Here is a 21708-nt window from a genome sequence, read left to right as displayed (position 1 = left end):
TATGACAAAACTTGCATTCTTATTTTTATGTTTGAATAGCTTGTAAACTCAGAGAAGGCAATGGCACCCCACTCCAGTACTCTTGCCGGGAAAATCCCATGGACAGAGGAGCCTGGAGGGCTGCAGTCCATGAGGTCGAAGAGGGTCAGACACAACTGAGTGACTTCACTTTCACTTTTCACTTTCATGCATTGGAGAAGGAAAATGCACCCCACTCCAGTATTCTTGCCTGGAGAATCCCAGGGACGGGGGAGCCTGGTAGGCTGCCGTCTATGGGGTCGCACAGAGTCAGACATGACTGACATTACTCAGCAGCAGCAGCAGCTTGTAAACTATAATAAAGCAAACATTCCCCAAACTTGTCAATTTCGTTTTCTGTTGGATAACATTTAAGGTACTATTTCATAATATTCTATGTTTACAATTTAAAACAGTGCTTAAAATGTTAGACTAAGCACTGAGAGTCAAAAAATGAGTAAGACACGGATCCTGCTCTGATGGATCTCATAATCTAGGAAGGAAAGTAGATCGATATAAAGCACCCACATATAACATTCAGTGTCAGCAGAGAGAGTAACATCATGCTGTCAGAAGAACATAAAGGGATTTCTTGTTTGTTGAAGTCAGTTAAATGTAACTTAGATAATTTGATACCTCATTGGTAGCCTCGACCTTTGCTGGCCCCTGCAAGTCATCCTGTCATCCTTGGAGCAGATTGGCAGGTGCTTTACACCTGCCAGTAATGAGTTACAATCCATTAGTGGATCCTGCAATTACAGTGTGTGGATTGGCATTAAAACAGGAAAAATACTGGACAGTAGACTAATGTCAGAGAATACCAAATTGTACCTCACCACAGTAGGGGGTATATTGTTTCATGAAACTTGGGCTTTTAATATATGCATACATGCCCACGCTTATATTCTGATATTGAGATTTGATGCATACAATCTGTGGGTCTTGGGCAGAAATGTTTGGAAGCTTTGGCCACCTGATGCAAAGAGCTGACTCACTGAAAAAGACTCTGGTGCTGGGAAAGATGGAGGGCAGGAGAACAGGGGGACAGAGGATGAGATGGTTGGATGGCATCATAGAGTCAATGGACATGAGTTTGAGCAAACTCCAGGACAGAGTGAAGGACAGGGAAGCCTGGCGTGCTACAGTCCATGGGGTCGCAAAGAGTTGAATACGACTTAGTGACTGAACAACAACAAATTCCCCATGTTGCAAGTTCACCTCACCCGCTTCTTCACAGAAATCCTTGCTCATCCTTCAAGCCCTGGCTTAGGTGCCACCTCCTTTGTAAAGACTTTCTTGCCTTTCTAAGACAGATACTTTTTCTTGCACCTGCATAGGTTGGTTTATATTTCTGTCACATTTTATGAATACTTACTTTTGTGTTTGGTTTTTCCATTAGGATGGATGTTCTTCTAAGATAGAGATTGTGTTTTCATTTCCTTTTGTATCCCCTGTGCCAAGATTAGGCCCAGCACATGGTAAGCGTTGGAGTGTCTGTGCTTGAAAGGGAGGAGATGAAAGAAAAGTGGAGTGAGGTTTTAAATAGAACCCAGAAAGAAAGGATATCTCTCTATCCTGTATTAGTCAAAGAAAATTTTTTCAATCTCTCAAATTAACTGTGATGTTAAAACCAACGTGTGAGTGAAATAATTTTGCTCTTGACTTTTCCATTAGTTAATACAGTTGCTGTTAGCAATGTGAACGGTAGGTAAACCCTGGCTTTCCCGCCCTGACTCTGTAGGTAGCATCTGGTTTTTCCTAAGGCACCTATCACTTTATAAATATCCACCTTATCTGAAAGTCACACTATATTCATTTTTAAAAGAAAAAAATAGTATCTGCTTGGTGAGATTTCATCAGCCTTAAGGTACCTGCACACAAGGGAAGCTGTCTTGGTGAATTTTGAATCAAGCCATTCATGACAGCGACAGCACTGATTTTGTCAACTCCTTCCTTGCACGGCTTCCCAGGCACGAGCGTGATAGAGAGCTGTCCTCTCGCCCAGCACACATGTCCTTCATGCTGGCCTGGTCCTTCTCCCTCACTCAGGCACTGATGGGCCTTTGCTTGCACTCGGCATCCAGGCCATGTGGCATCCATTTACCCCAGCATCCCCCCAGCCCCCTTTAACCTGGGGACCCTTGAAGTTCTTCCTTTCCCGTCTTAATGCCTCCTCACCCCTGAGGACTCCCTTTAGAGATAGTGTCCCTCAGCAAACCTTCCTGCCCACTCCCTGCCCCCCCGGCCCTTCCCTTCCTGTCCAGACAGACTGCCCCTCAGAGGTCCTCATTAGCAGGTCGTGTTTACCCTCCTGCGCTTGAAGAAGGATCCTGCCTCGTTGCAATGTCGTTTCTCTCTCTGTCTTTCCAGCTGAAGTGTAGTGTCCCCAGGGACAGGGACCTGATCTCATTTTGTCTGTGTCGCCAGCACCCAGCCTGGGGCCAGATGTCCAGTGCCTTTGCTGGGTGGCTGTCCGTGAATAAACTCAAAATCCTTGCTGCCTAATGTCCAGCGTCTAATGTCCTGCTGCCTTTTCCTGCGTGACTTCTGAACGCCACTGACTGGCTTTGTCCTGACAACATACATCTAGTCCTGAGGTTTTTCTTTCAAGTTCTTGAAAATGTCCTTGTAAATTTTAGTCTTTAGAGGCCATCTTACAGGAATAAGACACTAGGGTCCCTGATAAGTAAGTAAGACATTAGGGAGCCTTTGGGCGCATTCTGGACCACAAATTTCTTGAGACATGAGACATGTTGAGAACATGCTATTTCATTGGACTTTTAAAGGTTCTTCCCGCACACCCTTACACTGAGCAGAGTTGTTGAGTAATTTAGCAGCTATTTTCGGTTTGTCTGCGATGTGCTAGACTTCGTATTAAGGGCTAGGGGTACAGAGATTTTAAAAAGCACATTTTCTTCCCTGAAAGATCACATTGTTTAGTCAGGGGAAATGTACGAGTAACCAGACAATTTTAACACAGTGAGATGTGTTCTTTGATACAGGTGAGCTTTAAAAGGAACATATAAGGGAGGAGATGATGTTAGCGACAGCATCTCAAAGGAGTGAACCCTGAACTGATTTGGGAAGGACAGGCAAAGGCAGGCTTGAGAAATGATGACAGTTTTTCTCAGATACTTGTAGTTTCATATTAAAAAAAATTCTGCAGCGTGTTTTTAAACTAAAAAACCGACTAAAACGTTCCCATGCAATCATCTTCAGAATACCACTTGCCTTCAGCGGCTCCTGAACTCCTGCAGGTCAGATTCCGTAGCTAGCCCGGCACTCAAGGCTACCAACAATTTATTGTCAGTTCATCTTTCCAACTAAAGGTGTTTAATATTCTAGATTGGGGAGTCAGTCACTCGTAGCCTACAGGTCAAATTCAGCCCACAGCCGGTTTTTGTACTGCCCTTAGCTAAGCTAGTTTTTACAGTCCTTAAAGGATTCTAAGAACTAGCCAGCCAACCAAAAGAGTACACGTCAGAGCCCGTAAGTGACCTCCAGAGCCTGGCGTTTTCTGTCCGGCTCTTTCCACCGCGGCTGTGTCCGAGTGCTCGCTGGTGGTTGGACACGTGTCATAAGCTTTCCTGCTGCCACGAGTGTGCTTTCGCCGTCTGCCACTGTGAAATGCTGTCCTTCATCCGTTCATTCCTTTATGTGTTCAGTACACTTCTCACGTGTGCGGCACCGTTCTGAGCTCTGGGGAGACGACAGTGAAGACCACAGCAAACAGAAGCACAGCATGCCCGTGGTGAGGAGAAAGCAGTGCAGGGTGAGGAGAGGGTGGCCCCGTGAGGACGGAGGGTGTGCCCGCTCTGCCTCAGCGCTCAGGGAGGCCGCGTCCATAACGTGGCCTTTCCGCCGCGTCCTGAGGGAACCACAGGAACGAGCATGAGGATCCCTGGGAGAACATTCCAGACAGAGGGCCCGATAAGCGGAAAGGCTGTGCAGGCCTGCAGGGAGGTCAGTGTCTTAGGAGTAGGCTGAGAATGGGAGAAAGGAGGACACTGGGTTAGAGAGAGGTGGGGTGAGCTGGAGGGCAAGTCATACAGGGTCCAGTGGGGCTGTGAAGTTGATTTTATCTGCTCGCCCAGTCAGATCCTGTGACAAGGCCCACATGACTGAGTGACTGTATGGTGGACAGTGAGGGGGAGAATTGGCTTGGTCACCACAGACCTGAATTCCGACTTTCACTCTCTCACTCGTCACGAACCCAAATGTATCACCTACCTTCCCTGGGGGCTCAGTCTTTCCATCCACATCACCAGGGACGTAGAGAGGTCTGTTGAACTAAACATGGGTTCTAGGATAACTTGTATTTCTCAGTCACAGAAAGGCATTCTCAGTTTATTTAGTGGAAGAGACAATACTGTAGCCGGTCCTTGCTGGTCACTGGTGGCTTCTGATTTTATGTCGTGGGTGCTGGGGGGTGCAGAACTTGTTTTGAAGCTGTATTTGCAGACAGTTGCAGTGTGGTGGAAATAGTGCTTTCCTAAAGACACCTTTCATCCATACCCACAAGAGGCTAAGAAAATGCCAGCCATCTATTATAAAGCATTAGTTTTATGTGGAGTGACTTGGAGGGAGCTGTTGGCGATGGAGGGTAGGGGAGGTTTGCCTCCTGGTGGGGTCGTTCAGTTCAGTTCAGTCGCTCAGTCGTTGGTGCTGTGTATTTGACGCCTGTGCCTACTTTTCAGAATAACCAGACGCAGGACATGACTGATTTTAAGAAGTAATAGGAAGGTGAGGTTTGGTCCTAGAATGCTTTATCTGTTGTTGTTGCTGTTGTTAAATCAACAGAGGCCTCTTACAGCTCTAGTGAAAATGTGCTTGAGCAGCTGACAGGCCACTAAAATCTGGCTCTGGAGCGGCACAAACCATCAGGGCCTGAAAGGCCCCAGAGTGGCTCCAAAGGATGTGGTGCGTCTATCAAAACGGGTTAAGTTGAGACTTAATTCGTATTTTTGAGGCCAAATGAACTTAACATGTTAAATATTAGAAAAAATATAAGCATTGCATGCTTATCATAGTGACTCTTATGTATCAGAATTCAGTAAGCAACTGGTGAGTAAATGAGTGAATATAACGTTATAGAAAATTTGGAAAGTCGAGAACAGAATTGCTCATAGTCTCAGCACTTTAACAGTGGTCACTAGTAGTGAGTGTGTTGTCTTCAGCCGCATGCGCGTTCACTTTCACTTTCACTTTCGGGCTTCTCTGGTGGCTCAGATGGTAAATAATCCGCCTGCAGTGCAGGAGACCTGGGTCCGATCCCTGGGTTGGGAAGATACCCTGGAGAAGGGAAAGGCTACCCATTCTAGTATTCTGGCCTGGAGAATTCCATGGACTGTTTAGTCCATGGAGTCGCAAAGAGTCGGACACGACTGAGCAACTTTCACTTTTCACATGCACAGGTATAGTTCAGATTTTAATGTAAGTAGGGTACAGTTTTATGATTTCTGGTTCCTAAAATAGAGCATTTTATGATAATCATACAATCAAACAGTGATAATGGCTATACTCTTACTGTAACTCTTCAGTTCAGTTCAGTCGCTCAGTCGTATCTGACTCTTCGCGACACCATGAATTGCAGCACGCCAGGCCTCCCTGTCCATCACCAACTCCCGGAGTTCACTCAGACTCACATCCATCGAGTCAGTGATGCCATCCAGCCATCTCATCCTCTGTCGTCCCCTTCTGCTCCTGCCCCCAGTCCCTCCCAGCATCAGAGTCTTTTCCAGTAAATCAACTCTTCGCATGAGGTGGCCAAGGTACTGGAATTTCAGCTTTAACATCATTCCTTCCAACAAATCCCAGGGTTGATCTCCTTCAGAATGGACTGGTTGGATCTCCTTGCAGTCCAGCGGACTCTCAAGAGTCTTCTCCAACACCACATATCAAAAGCGTCAATTCTTCAGTGCTCAGCCTTCTCCACAGTGCAACTCTCACATCCATACATGACCACAAGAAAAACCATAGCCTTGACTAGACGGACCTTAGTCGGCAAAGTAATTGTTATGCTCCGTGTCCGTGTCCCCTACCCGACCGAATGAACAAGTCCACCAAAGTAATGCAAAAGGCATAAAGGGAGTTTATTTCTGGCGCGCCAGGGTCCTAGCCTCTCCGACACAGCAGAATGCGGCTGGACCCGGAACAAAGAGGTATGGCGGTTTATATACAGTTTGTCCCTTAGTCCAGCAACAGGCATAGTTGGCACTACCTGATTAGTTACATGCGAAGCTGAGCTCATACATTCCCCTGATGCTGCTTCCCTATAGATTTTTTTCTTATTTGGTTATGGAATGTTTAACGCAGGAGCTACTGACCTCCTTATTTGGTTATGGAATGTTTAGCGCAGGAGCTACTGACCTCCTTATTTGGTTATGGAATGTTTAGCGCAGGAGCTACTGACCCAGGTCCCTGATGTAGTTACACACCTCACTAAGTCTTCTGATAACCTAACAGTAATGTCTCTGCTTTTGAATATGCTGTCTAGCTTGGTCATAACTTTCCTTCCAAGGAGTAAGCGTCTTTTAATTACAGGGCTGCAGTCACCATCTGCAGTGATTTTGGCGCCCCCCAAAATAAAGTCTGACACTATTTCCACTGTTTCTCCATCTATTTCCCATGAAGTGATGGGACCGGATGCCATGATCTTTGTTTTCTGAATGTCTAGCTTTAAGCCAACTTATTCACTCTCCTCTTTCACTTTCATGAAGAGACACTTTAGTTCCTCTTCACTTTCTGCCATAACGGTTGTGTCATCTGCATATCTGAGGTGATTGAGATTTCTCCCGGCAGTCTTGATTCCAGCTTGTGTTTCTTCCAGTCCAGCATTTCTCATGATGTACTCTGCATAGAAGTTAAATAAGCAGGGTGACAATATACAGCCTTGACATACTCCTTTTCCTATTTGGAACCAGTCTGTTGTTCCATGTCCAGTTCTGTTACTTCCTGACCCGCATACAGATTTCTCAAGAGGCAGGTCAGGTGATCTGGTATTCCCATCTCTTTCAGAATTTTCCACAGTTTCTTGTGTTGCACACAGTCAAAGGTTTTGGCATAATAAAGCAGAAATAGATCATTTTCTGGAACTCTCTTGCTTTTTCCATGATCCAGCAGATGTGGGCAATTTGATCTCTGGTTCCTCTGCCTTTTCTAAAACCAGCTTGAACATCAGGAATTTCACGGTTCATGTATTGCTGAAGCCTAGCTTGGAGAATTTTGAGCATTACTTGACTAGCGTAGGAGATGAGTGCACTTGTGCGGTAGTTTGAGCATTCTTTGGCATTGCCTTTCTTTGGGATGGGAATGAAAACTGCCCATTTCCACTCCTGTGGCCACTGCTGAGTTGTCCAAATTTGCTGGTATATTGAGTGCAGCACTTTCACAGCGTCATCTTTCAGGATTTGAAATAGCTCAACTGGAATGCCATCACCTCCACTAGCTTTGTTTGTAGTGATGCTTTCTAAGGACCACTTGACTTCACATTCCAAGATGTCTGGCTCTAGATGAGTGATCACACCATCGTAATTATCTGGGTCATGAAGATCTTTTTTGTACAGTTCTTCTGTGTATTCTTGCCACCTCTTCTTAATATCTTCTGCTTCTCTTAGGTCCATACCATTTCTGTCCCTTATCGAGCCCATCTTTGCATGAAATGTTCCCTTGGGATCTCTAATTTTCTTGAAGAGATCTCTAGTCTTTCCCATTCTGTTGTTTTCCTCTGTTTCTTTGCATTGATCACTGAGGAAGGCTTTCTTATCTCTTCTTGCTATTCTTAGGAACTCTGCATTCAGATGCTTATATCTTTCCTTTTCTCCTTTGTTTTTTGCCTCTCTTCTTTTCACAGCTATTTGTAAGGCCTCCCCAGACAGCCATTTTGCTTTTTTGCATTTCTTTTCCATGGGGATGGTCTTGATCCCTGTCTCCTGTACAATGTCATGAACCTCATTCCATAGTTCATCAGGCACTCTATCTATCAGATCTAGGCCCTTAAATCTATTTCTCACTTCCACTGTATAATCATAAGGGATTTGATTTAGGTCATACCTGAAAGGTCTAGTGGTTTTCCCTACTTTCTTCAATTTGAGTCTGAATTTGATAATAAGGAGTTAATGATCTGAGCCACAGTCAGCTCCTGGTCTTGTTTTTGTTGACTGTATAGAGCTTCTCCATCTTTGGCTGCAAAGAATATAATCAATCTGACTTCGGTGTTGACCATCTGGTGATGTCCATGGGTAGAGTCTTCTCTTGTGTTGTTGGAAGAGGGTGTTTGCTATGACCAGTGCATTTTCTTGGCAGAACTCTGTTAGCCTTTGCTCTGCTTCATTCCGCATTCCAAGGCCAAATTTGCCTGTTACTCCAGATGTTTCTTGACTTCCTACGTTTGCATTCCAGTCCCCTATAATGAAAATAACATCTTTTTTGCATGTTATTTCTAAAAGGTCTTGTAGGTCTTCATAGAACCGTTTAACTTCAGCTTCTTCAGCGTTATTGTTGAGGCATAGACTTGGATTACTGTGATATTGAATGGTTTGCCTTGGAAACGAACAGAGATCATTCTGTTGCTTTTGAGATTGCATCCAAATTCTGCATTTCAGACTCTTTTGTTGACCATGATGGCTACTCCATTTCTTCTGAGGGATTCCTGCCTGCAGTAGTAGATATAATGGTCATCTGAGTTAAATTCACCCATTCCAGTCCATTTTAGTTCGCTGATTCCTAGAATGTCGATGTTCACTCTTGACATCTCTTGTTTGACCACTTTCAATTTGCCTTGATTCATGGACCTGAGCTTCCAGGTTCCTATGCAATATTGCTCTTTACGGTATCGGACCTTGTTTCTGTCACCAGTCATATCCACAGCTGGGTATTGTTTTTGCTTTGTCTCCATCCCTTCATTCTTTCTGGAGTTATTTCTCCACTGATCTCCAGTAGCGTGTTGGGCACCCACTGACCTGGGGAGTTCCTCCTTCAGTATTCTATCATTTTGCCTTTTCATACTGTTCATGAGGTTCTCAAGGCAAGAATACTGAAGTGGTTTCCGATTCCCTTCTCCAGTGGACCACATTCTGTCAGACCTCTCCACCATGACCCGCCCATCTTGGGTTGCCCCACGGGCATGGCTTAGTTTCATTAAGTTAGACAAGGCTGTGATCCTAGAGTGATTAGATTGACTAGTTTTCTGTGAGTATGGTTTCAGGGTGTCTGCCCTCTGATGCCCTCTTGCAACACCTACCATCTTACTTGGGTTTCTCTTACCTTGGGCATTGGGTATCTCTTCACGGCTGCTCCAGCAAAGCACAGTCGCTGCTTCTTACCTTGGACGAAGGGTGTCTCCACACCACCGCCCTTCCTGACCTTCAACGTGGTATAGCTTCTCTAGCCCCTCCTGCGCCTGTGCAGCTACTGCTCCTTGGACGTGGGGTTGCTCCTCCTGGCTACCGCCCCTACCCTCGGGCGCAGGGTTGCTCCTCCTGGCCACCGCCCCTGGCCTCGGACGTGGGGTGGCTCCTCTTGGCCGCCGCCCTGCGGGAATGGGGTCCTCCCGGCTTCTGCCCCTGACCCCGAACATGGGGTAGCTCCTCTGGCCCACACTTAGCGCGCTGGTCGCAGCCGCCTGCACTTCACAATCAAACAGTGATAATGGCTATACTCTTACTGACTGCATAATATTCTATCGAGTGATTTGTCTTACGCTAGTTACCATTTCTCTTACTATCAATTGGATTGGTTTTAAAGCTGTATTTTTTATTCTTATTCCAGTTGAAATCTTCATGCCTATACTATTTTATTCTTTTGAATCATTTCCTTAAAATAAATTATCAGAATTGATTATAGAAATGACTCCTCATTTTTTCACTGTAACCAGTAATCTATTTGAATATGTTTCATCATGACACCACCTGCTTTGGGTATTAGCATTTTTTAAAAAGCTATAGTTATGCATTTAATAGTGCAATGATGCCACCCTGTTTTTGTTTTCTTCATGGAAGAAAAACTAGTATAACAAAAGTCCTATTCATTAAAGTTTATGTATTAAAATTTCACTTTTGTTCTCTCTACCACACTAATACCTTACTAAATCCATCACATATAATATGTAGGGTGATTCTTACCTTTGTTCGGTTCCCTTTTCTCACTCTCTTTTTGTTATTGTTGTTGGTAAAGCTGTCTCTGGAAGCACGTAAAGAAATGACTGGCAAGGCTATTAAGGCAGTCAAACATTTTATTGAAAAGCTAAGAAAAAGAAATTTAGAAGAAGACACTGAGGAGGCTGGTGGGTCTCAGGTGACCTATGCAGATGCCTTGAATCATCTGGAGCAATCACTGGCACACCTGGAAACCCTCGACCACAGCTTCATCATTTCTCTGAAGAACAGTGAGCAGGTAATGAAATGCAAACTTCTGTATGCTCACACACTCGGATAATATCAGTGCATTCTTTCATGTGTCTTTTAAAGCTGTATTCATAATTGTGGTAGGCTTTTCAGTCCTGCAGATTCTTTTTTCAACAACTGTTTTTTTTAAATTGAAGTATATTGTTAATTTACAGGATTGTGTTTCAGGTGTACAGCAAAGTGATGCAGTCATATGGGCCTCCCTGGTGGCTCAGCTGGTAAAGAATCCACTGGCAATATGGGAGACCTGGGTTCAATCCGTGGGTTGGGAAGATCCGCTGAAGAAGATCGTCTGAAGGCTATCCACTCCAGTATTCTGGCCTGAAGGATTCCTTGGACAGAGGAGCCTGGAGGGCTACAGTCCATAGGGTCACAAAGAGTCAGACGAAACTGAGTGATCAACACATATACACACGCACACACACAGACACACACACACAGACACACACACACGCTCTCTTTCTAGCTAGGAGATGTTTTGCTTTCCAATTGAATGATGATGAATTTTTCTCCTAACTTTCAGAAAAGTTCAGAAATAGCCATCCATGCCTGCCTCAGAAGTTTTTTTTTTTTTTTTTTTTAAAGAATGTGTGTTCTCATCCTGTTTTTTGGTGCATTTTCCAATATAATTTATTCTTGACATGACTTTTTTGGCTGATGAAGTTGTTCCTAGTTCATTCTAGTTGGGACCCTCTGGTCTAGTGGAGTCTCAAAAAGCCCCCTTATGGGAGTCATGAGCCCCTATGAGGTTTGGGGACCAGAGGGTTCGGATTGCATAAGGAAACCCTCTGTATCCTTGGGAACTTTTCTTCTGTATTATCACCATCATGGGAATTTTAATATTCTTTTCCATAGCTCAGTTGCTAAAGAATCCGCCTGCAATGCAGGAGACGCCAGTTCGATTCCTGGGTCTGGAAGATCCACTGGAGAAGGGGATAGGTTACCCACTCCAGTATTCTTGGGCTTCCCTGGTGGCTCAGCTGATAAAGAATCTGCCTGAATTGTGGAAGACCTGGGTTCAATCCCTGGGTTGGGAACATCCCCTGGAGAAGGGACAGGCTACCCACTCCAGTATTCTGGTCTGGAGAATTCCCATAGTCCATGGGGTTGTAAAGAGTTGGACACAACTGAGTGACTCACTTTCACTTTCTATAGCTAAAAAGTTGACAAATCACTACGTAAATGGTTTTCATCCAGGTAAAAACAGTGTTTAGGTATGTAAAAAATAGTCCATTCACTTTGTAATGCTGTAGTGAATGAACCTATAAGTGGCCACTGATCTGTTTTATTTTTTTTAACCTTATGTGTTTAATGAATTGTATTCTTGGCTTGTAAAACAATATATATATTCCTGACTAGAAAAATCAGTCAGTGGAGAGGAGTCCAGATACTGAACAAATGGAAGACTTCAAAATATGTATGAGACACAAAAATATAAGCCCTTCATCCAGGAGATAATGGGAGGAATCCAAAAGCCTGATTTCAGTTTTATGTCATTTTTGTATTTTTTACTGCCTATATCCTATCTAATAAATAATATTAAATAATGGTATGAGCAATATAAAAGCCTTCATAGGGAGCAAACTGGCCTTACAGATCTTGATTTTATTCTGCTGATGGTTACAGTTGTATAATCAATAATTACAATTATTGACAGTATTAAAAATATTGACAATTAAGGGGCTTCCCTGGTAGCTCACTTGGTAAAAAATCTGCGTGCAGTGCAGGAGACCCGGCTTCAATTCCTCCATCGGGAAGATTCCCTAGAGAAGGAAATGGCAACCCATTCCAGTATTCTTGCCTAGAGAATCCCATGGGCAGAGGAGCCTGGCAGACTACAGTTCATGGGGTCACAAGAGTCGGACAAGATTTAGTGACTGAATCACCACCACCAATTGGTAATTAGGACTAGGGTAAAAGTTGAATCAGGTGGAAATGATTTATACTTATCAGTTTTTAAGTACATATTTATGTTTCTAATCAAACATTGTATATTCATATCTGGAGAATTGTCATTACTCTTCATGGAATAAGTGTTGTCTTTCAGTGGCTCAAGTGGTGTATAAGGCACTGAGGGAGTTATTGATACAAAAACAGACATTTGCTTCAGTGAAGCTGTGATTTAAACATACCAAATGGCTACTTGGGCTTCCGAGGTGGTTCAGTGGTAAAGAATCCTCCTGCCAATGAAAGAGAGTGGGTTCGATTCTTGGGTTTGGATGATCCCCTGGCGGAGGAAATGGCAACCCATTCCAGTACTCTTGCCTGGAAAATTCTGTAGACAGAGGAGCCTTATGAGCTCTAGTCCATGGGGCCGAAAAGAGTTGGACACAACCGAGGGACTGAGCACACTTGGAATAGCTGTTTGTGAATGTTGTTAGGCCATGGATGGTCCTTAATAGGAGCCTCTTCTGGTCCCTAAATTGACGTTATATGATGTTGTTAAGGAACCTTTTAAATCAAATGCTGAAAATAACCTTCAACCTTATATATATTGACCCTTTTAAGTGCAGGCTTTGATTTTAACCTCTTTTTAATTATATACTCAGTGAAAGACCATATTGTAAACTCAAGAAGGTTAGTGCAACTTCAATCATAGACCACTGGAACGTCAGTTTTCTCTTGTCTCAGTATGGATACTAGTAATCTCCTTGTCTAACGCAAAGGTAGTTTGTTTTTATAGAAAGTATCACAGTGAGAAGAATAGTGAACTGAAAGCTCATGTGCCCAGCTCCCAGCTTTCACCGTTGTCAAGACATGGCCGATGTATTTCCTTTCCACCCTTACTCCTCTGGGTCATTTTAAAGAAACACCCAGTCGTCTTTTCATTTTATCCACAAATCCTTCCATCACTTCAGTTCAGTTCAGTTCAGTCGCTCAGTCGGGTCCAACTCTTTGCGACCCCATGAATCGCAGCACACCAGGCCTCCCTGTCCATCACCAACTCCCGGAGTTCACTCAGACTCAAGTCCATCGAGTCAGGGATGCCATCCAGCCATCTCATCCTCGGTTGTCCCCTTCTCCTCCTGCCCCCAATCCCTCCCAGCATCAGAGTCTTTTCCAGTGAGTCAACTCTTCGCATCAGGTGGCCAAAGTACTGGAGTTTCAGCTTTAGCATCAGTCCTTCCAAAGAACACCCAGGGCTGATCTCCTTTAGAATGGATTGGTTGGATCTCCTTACAGTCCAAGGGACTCTCAAGAGTCTTCTCCAACACCACAGTTCAAAAGCATCAATTCTTCGGCACTCAGCTTTCTTCACAGTCCAACTCTCACATCCATACATGACCACAAGAAAAACCATAGCCTTGACTAGACGACCTTTGTTGGCAAAGAAATGTTCCTGCTTTTGAATATGCTGTCTAGCTTGGTCATAACATTTCTTCCAAGGAGTAAGTGTCTTTTAACTTCATGGCTGCAGTCACCATCATCAGTGATTTTGGAGCCCGAAAAAATAAAGTTTGACACTGTTTCCACTGTTTCTCCATCTATTTCCAGGAAGTGATGGGACCAGATGCTATGATCTTCGTTTTCTGAATGTTGAGCTTTAAGCCAACTTTTTCGCTCTCCTCTTTCACTTTCGTCAAGAGACTTTTTAGTTTTTCTTCACTTTCTGCCATAAGGGTGGTGTCATCTGCATATCAGAGGTTATTGATATTTTTCCCGGCAATCTTGATTCCAGCTTGTGCTTCTTCAAGCCCAGCATTTCTCATGATGTACTCTGCATATAAGTTAAATAATAATCCTTCCATATCTATTTCTAAAAGATATATTTAAAAGTAACTACCACTACATTACCAATAAAAATGTTAATAGTAAGTCTTTGATATCATCAAATGTCCAGTTAAGGTTTCAAAGACAAAGCAGTTATATTCAGAAGCACTTGTGAAATTTCAAAAGTGTTGTTAAAACATCAAGTGATCGCATTTGGTATGCTGGGCAATGGTAGGCGGTGTTCTATTTCTGAAATTATTTGTTGTCATGTTAGTTTTTACAGTATTATCAAAAAGGGATGACTGGCAGTGTGGATTGGGGGAATGTGGTGGGGAAAGCATAATTTTAGATTCTAATCCCAAGCTCCATTAATGGCGACTGTGTGACTTTTGGACATGTTGCATAACACCTTTGGTTTTCAGCTTCCTTTCTGACAAAGTGGAGCTAATTAAAACTCCTTGTAGGATAGTTGAAATAAAAGTGAAAGTGAAAGTTGCTTAGTCACGTCTGACTCTTATAGAGTCCATGGAATTCTCCCGGTAAGAATACTGGAGTGGGTAGCCTTTCCCTACTCCAGGGGATCTTTCCAACTCAGGGATCAAACCCAGGTCTCCTGCATCACAGGTGGATTTTTAACCAGCTAAGCCACAAGGGAAACCTAGGGCATACTGGAGTGGGTAGCCTATCCCTTTTCCCTGGATCTTCCTGACCCAGGAGTTGAACTGGGGTCTCCTACATTGCCGGCAGATTCTTTACCAACTGAGCTATCAGAATAATTATAAACATTAAATTATATAACATATACAATACCTGGGTTTACATAGTTGGTACTTAATAGATTTTAACTGTTATGTGTTTATAGCACAATAATAATAATAGAGAAATTTAATGAGCATTACTTTGTGCCTGACATTGTGCCAAAGGACTGATTTTTGTATTATTGAATATTTCCAACATCCTCTATTCACAAGAACTGATTGTTCCCATTCTCATTTTATCGACCCTGGAAATTTGAGATCACAATGGCTTACTAGTTAGTACACAGTATAGCAAGGTTTACAGTCAAGTCTCGGTAGCTCTGGAGACCAAGCTCTTAACATCCCCTACATGTTCCTCCGTGTGGTGTTTGTGGTTGTAGTATATTTGCTTTGAAAGTCTTCTGAGTATGGTTCACTCTGTTCATGTAATTTCTAGTTCATAGTTACATGTTGAATTCCATGTTTTCAGGAAACGCTGCAGAAATATGGTTACCTCTATGATCTGTCTCGGTCAGAAAAAGAGAAAGTGTACAATCAAGCCGTGACCATGTGTTTAGACGGTCAGCCTCTAAGAATGATTCAGCAGCTGCTGGAGGTGGCTGTGGGCCCTCTTGACATCTCGCCCAAGGAAATTGTGCAGAGTGCAGTAACAAAAATCGTCTCTGCATTGAGGTAAGCCATAAAATAGTCATCAAGGAAAACCTGAGCTGATATTTTGCCAGTAAAGTGCTTGTTTCACAGTTGTCATGAAGATAAAACATCGTGTACATAGGAGCATTGTGTAACTATGAAGTACTTTATAAAAGTAAGAGATTATGATTAGACTTCTCAGTCTCTTGTCTTAAAATATCTTGAGAGTGGAGAACCATGAAAATGCTCCATCATTGGTCCTGTGTGTAACACGTCAAAGCGCTAGCTAATTTCTCGGTTGACCCTCTCCCTCACTCAGATAATTCTTGAAATAAGGGACAAAGGCCAATGTGACCAGTGAAGCAGGTCCCTACGTGTCACACCTGTCGCGTAATTTTAGTGTGGGTTTTCAGAGCTTGTCTTTTCAGCAGTGGAAAACCAATTCCCAGAAATTTCTTTTGAAGTGTACAAGGCAAGGTTAATCACATACTGAAGAAGTTAGACATCTGTTAAGTATATTAGGATGTTATTTACCTGCAATTAATGGCATAAAGCCGACAATTGAGAAATTCTAGCTTCCTGTCAATAGGCTAGTATCTTTGTAGAAAAGCTTCTGGGGGATTAGGAAAGAGGGGAAAGTTAAGCTAAGAAAATAATGAGGCATCAAGTGCTTTTTGTGAATAATGCAATTAGCCTAAAAGATTTAGTTGTGTTTAATTTATTCTTCTTTTAAGCATTCTTTGTGATTCTGTGTTGCTCTTGAGGAACTTTTTGATTAAAAGCGTGTCAGTTTTCAGCAGCTGCACTGAAATCAAATGAGTCTTTATCAGTTTAATTACCCAGCTTCATCCAGTTTTCACCTTAATGCTCTGAGGTATCTGGTAATTCTCTGCATAAGGAGAGAAATAATGTAGTGTAACATTTTTTAGAAATCACAAATGTGAAATGAATAAACCTTTATTACATAATGAACTTACTATGTTTTGGTGGTACTGGTGGTTATTAGAGCCACTTTCTACTTTCAGGTGATAACAGATAATTGTTTGCCATCTTTATCTTTTCGATTCTCCTCTGTCCATGGGTTCCCCAGGCAAGAATCCTGGAATGGGTAGCCATTCCCTTCTCCAGGAGTTCTTCCCAACCCAGGAATCAAACTCAGGTCTCCTGTGTTGCAGGCAGATTTTTACCATCTGAGCTACCAGGGGAAGAACTTTTTGATTTTTGTTATCTTGTATTATTACTTCGAGTTCATATGAATCTCACAGAAACAGAAGTTTGAAAAATTAGTGCTTTGAAGAGAATTTAGTTTCATTTAAAAAATTGTACATTTTCATACAATTAAAATTTGACATGATATTTTTACATTTATAAAATTCTGATATAAATTATACTCCTCTTTTCTTCCGTGTGCCCAGTTCTAGCACTGGGGATTTCATTCTGGTCTAATAAATGTTATAGTTGGTGCGCAGAAGACTTTCAATAAAAATGGATTAAATCTTTCAGTAGTGGGAGAAAGGGAACTTTAGTTCATCTGCCTTTTTTCTAAGGAAATAAATGGCTATTGACTAGGTCTATGACATTTACCTTTTAGAAGGTTAGTGAATTTAGTAAGCTTAATATGACAAAGGTATGAACATACTGAATCCAGCAGTTGGTTTAAATCATATAACTTAAATTATTCAGAAGACTCATCTAAAACTTCTCTTCCCTCTGCTGCATTTTCAAAATTCCGTAGAATTCCATGCATACACATCTGTAGCGTGGACATTATAGTAGGGCCCGTCTCATGGGTGTTGGATTATTAAATGGCAGGATGTATGTGAAGCACTTAGCATTGCCTGGTGCCTGTAAGGGCCATGTGAATATTAATATTGTGGGGAAAAGGCCAACTGGAGGATTTAGGTTATATATATTTAATGCTTAAAATAGCTCATATTTTTAATGCCCATTGAGTATTTCTTTGAATTTTTGAATAACTGATTGCAGATAGATTTTCTTTCTCTTTTTCCTTTTTATTTTTTAAACTTCACTTGTTTTGGTACTCTCTTGGTAAGAAAACAAGCCTCTATTAGATTGTGAGCTCCTCAGGGCAGAGGAGGTTTCCTCTCCAGATCCTCAGGACACACACAGCACAGGACCTGGTACTTCGCGGGCTGCATATGCTGTGAGCGGCTGTGAGCTCAAGGTGTATGCTCTGCTGAGATCCAGCGGGGCTCATCTGAGTGTCCATGCCCTGCTGGTTCCTGAGGCTTGAGCCATCCGTCCTGAATCCCTTCCTCTCTGTCTCTCCCTTCACAGTGGAGGCAGTGCTGACCTTGGGGGCCTGGCGGACCCACTCCACGTCCTGGAAGGAGTTGTTGCCGCGGTCCATGCCAGTGTGGACGAAGGGTAAGGCTGGAGCGATTTGCAGTTCTCACTTAATAGCGTTCCTTAGAGTCTTAGAATTACTCTTAATATCTGTGGTTATGAGGCTTTCACCTCTAAGCGTCTTTTCTACGTGGCTCTGAAGGAAGAGCTGAGAACTTTCCGGAGATTTGTTCTCTTAGTCCATCAGCTCCAGCAGGACCATCTGCTTCTCAGGCCTCAGAGAGCATGGTCTCTTCTTACTCCTTTCAAGGGCGGCGAAGGAGGAGACACTGCGCTGAGCATCTCAGGAGAGGAGGGGTTCATATCTCCAGGAGGTTTACTCTACTGATGAAGTATGGGGATTCCTAGAATGTATATGTTATATTTTGGAAAGCTTAGTATATGTAAGATCTGTCTTGTCTGGGGATTAAGAGTGTACCGGCTTTGTAAGTCTAAGAGGTGTGTCTCCAATCCACACACCTGCATGCGTGTGTGTGCGTGTGTGTGCATGTGTGCTGTCCCTTCAGTCATGTCCAACTCTTTGCAACCCTACTGACTTTAGCCCACTGGGCTCCTCTGTCCATGGGATTCTCCAAGCAGGAATACTGGAGTGGATTGCCATACCCTGCTCCAGGGGATCTTCCCAACCCAGGATCGAACCCACGTCTTGTATGTTTCCTGCATTGGCAGGCGAGTTCTTTACCACTAGTGCCACCTGGGAACGCTATTCAGTTGTTAGTAGTTGGAATAACAGCAGCAGCAGCTGAATGACAAGAATATATTTCCCGGTGTTTATGGAGATCTTTCCTGTGTCTTATATCCATAGCAACCCTGTAAGGCTTTACCCCAATTTTCTTTTTTAATGGAAAATATGATATAATAATGATGAAGCATATTTGAGAAACCGCCTCATAGTTCATTCAATGATATTGTTGTTTTTATTTGCGTATTACCTCCCAGTTATTGTTCAAGTACGGATATATTTTTACATAATTTCAATCAAAATGTATGAACACTTCTATATTCTGTTTTAGTTACTTGCTGTTAGAACTCTTTGCATTTATCTTTCTGGATTTAGTGGTTATGATATTTGACACCTGTGCGTATTGTTGCTGTTTGCAGATAAGGAGAGAAAGACTGGGAGAGAGGAATTGACTTGTCCAGAGTCAGAGGCCTGGGAAACACAGCCAGGACTCCTGTCTGCCCCTGCAGCATAACTGACTGCTCGATGGCCTTTAGAGCATGTCTACACACATAGCTGTGTGCCCACGGTGTGAGTGAAAGGACACAGGATGAACCGTGTGGGTGGGCTGGACAACAGGGCAAGCAGGGCCCTCTACCCACTCTGCCATTTGCTTGGCACAGTTTTTCTAAACTCCTTTGCTTGTGGGTCTTTAAATGGTAAGGAAGCCACAGCCGTGGCTCCCATGGGCCTCTTATTTTAAAGACAAATGCCATCATTCTGCATGTTTACCATGTGTCACACTCCATTCTCAGTTCCAGTTCTGGGTAAGAGGTAACCTCCAGTCTGGAGGAGCTCAGAGTCTTGCAGGGAGACCAGGTTGCTCGGGGCCCTGGTTACCATGCAGTAGCGTAGTCAGTGCTGTGCAGAAAACGAGGTGAAGGGAGTGGCTTATTCTGTCCCAGGGAAGTCAGAGCAGGACCCACAAGGGACAGCACTGAACCTGGTCTATGACATCTGAGTCTGTGATAAGGATGATGGAGGTGGATGATGGTAGTTCAGGCTGAGGACACAGCTTAAGCAAGGCAGATGCGGCAGACAGCAGCGCGGACAGAAATGCCGTGTGTCAATTTCTAGACAGTCCATTGAGCTATCGCCATTCCAGTCGCAGTCCATCAGTCAGCTCTCAGCTTGCCACTCCACTGTGCATTGCTCTTAAGTACCCCAACACGGACCCTGGCCTCACATGATGGAAGGGATCTTAACAGATACTCCCTGAGGCTCCTTCCAAGGGGAATCCCTCAGTCTGGTCCCACAGGGAACATCTCGAAAAGATTAGGAGGCAGTGTTTTTCTTAGTGAATTTCCAGCCGGATAAACAGATACATGTATACAGGATATACAGAAGAATCCAACTCGAGTCTCTTGAATAGAGGACAATTTTCTTTTTAAGCTTCGATTTCCAAAGAGGAAGACACTGGGGAATGGAGAGTCAGAACAAGATCTTTCTTTGCATCCCAGAGACACAGAATAACAGAGGCTCCTTAACAACAACAAAAACAAATTTCAGTGAAAAAGAATTTTTTTTTTTCACTTAGGAAAGCAAAAGAAGAAAGACAAAGTCCTAACTTTTATGTCTGGCAAGGACTTTGTGAATGTGGACAGTTAAACCTGATACTCTTGGCTTCAGTTCCCCTCCCCAAGAGCTTGCCTGCAAGAGTCACAGAGGGGAGTCACAGAAGGGAGTCACTCTCTTTTCTTGGTTGTTCCCAGGGGGGTCTTCAGAGTAACCTGGAGATTTAAGCTCTTTTCAAGTAAGGCTCTGGAAATAGCAGATACAAGGTGTTATATATGAAATAGGTAAACAACAAGGACCTACCGAAGCACAGGAAAATATATTCAGTATCTTATAATAAATCACAATGGAAAAGAATATATATGTGTGCATGTATTTATTGGGCTTCCCTGATGGCCCAGCGGTAAAGAATCTGCTTGCAATGCAGGATATGTGGGTACAATCCCTGGGTCAGGACGATCTCCAGAGAAGGAAATGGCAGCACACTCCAGTATTCTTGCCAGTCAAAAAGGTGGCTTGAAACTCAATATTCAGAAAACTAAGATGCATGACATCTAGTCCCATCACTTTATGGCAAATAGATGGGGAAACAGTGGAAACGGTGACAGACTTTGTTTTCTTGTACTCCAAAGTCACTGCAGATGGGGAAAGCAGTCTTGGAATTAAAAAATGCTCGCTCCTTGGAAAAAAAGCTATGACAAATCTAGACAGTGTATTAAAAAGCAAAGACATCACTTTGCTGACAAAAGTCCTTATAGTCAAAGCTATGGTTTTTCCAGTAGTCATGTATGGATGTGAGAGTTAGACCATAAAGAAGGCTGAGCACCGAAAAAATTGATGCTTATGAATTGTGGTGTTGGGGAAGACTGTTGAGAGTCCCTTGGAAGGCAAGGAGATCAAATGAGTCAATTCTGAAGGAAATCACCCTTGAATATTCATTGGAAGGACTGATACTGAAGCTGAAACTCCAGTGTCTTGGCCACCTGATGCAAAGAGCCAACTCATTGGAAAAGACTCTGATGCTGGGAAAGATTGAAGACAAAAGGGAAAAAAGGACAGCAGGGGATGAGATAGTTAGATGGCATCACCAGCTCAATGGACATGAATTTGAGCAAACTCCAGGAGATAGTGAAAGATAGCGAAGACTGGCGTGCTTCATTCCAAGGGCTCGTAGAGTGGGACATGACTCAGTGACTGGAACAAATAATAATTCAGAAGAGTCAGATATAAAATAATTCAGAAGAGTCAGATATAACTTAGCCACTGAACACAACACACATATGAAGGCAAGGCACAGAAAAGGAAATAAGGCTAAGGCACAAAGAAGGAGGTGGAAGAGGAGAAAAACAGAGAAAAATAATGGCATAAGACCTCACAAAGGTCAGTCCATGGACTCAGGGACACTTGGGAGTTGGTTGGAAATGCAGAATTCAGGGCCCTACCCACACCAACCAAGTAAAATCTATATTTTAATAAGATCCCTGGGCAATTCCTAAGCACAGTGGTGTTTGAGAAGCACTCCCTTAACTGTCCATTGCAGGCTGTTTAATATCAGAAGAAGACGAGATACCGTGAGAGAAATTGA

General features: G+C 43.2%; 1 protein-coding gene across 1 annotated transcript in view; it reads left to right on the top strand.

Moving 5' to 3' along the window:
* NBAS (NBAS subunit of NRZ tethering complex) overlaps positions 1–21708 on the top strand; it is a 341977-nt gene that overhangs the window by 269861 nt on the left and 50408 nt on the right. Inside the window, exons 45-47 of the mRNA XM_069580217.1 lie at positions 10192–10410; positions 15360–15562; positions 17819–17908. Of these exons, the coding sequence (XP_069436318.1) occupies positions 10192–10410; positions 15360–15562; positions 17819–17908 (512 nt within the window). The remainder of the gene's footprint in view (positions 1–10191; positions 10411–15359; positions 15563–17818; positions 17909–21708) is intronic.

Source organism: Ovis canadensis, chromosome 3 (assembly GCF_042477335.2).
Source record: "Ovis canadensis isolate MfBH-ARS-UI-01 breed Bighorn chromosome 3, ARS-UI_OviCan_v2, whole genome shotgun sequence".
NCBI classification, from domain to species: Eukaryota; Metazoa; Chordata; class Mammalia; order Artiodactyla; family Bovidae; genus Ovis; species Ovis canadensis.
This window is presented reverse-complemented; position numbering and strand designations above follow the sequence as displayed.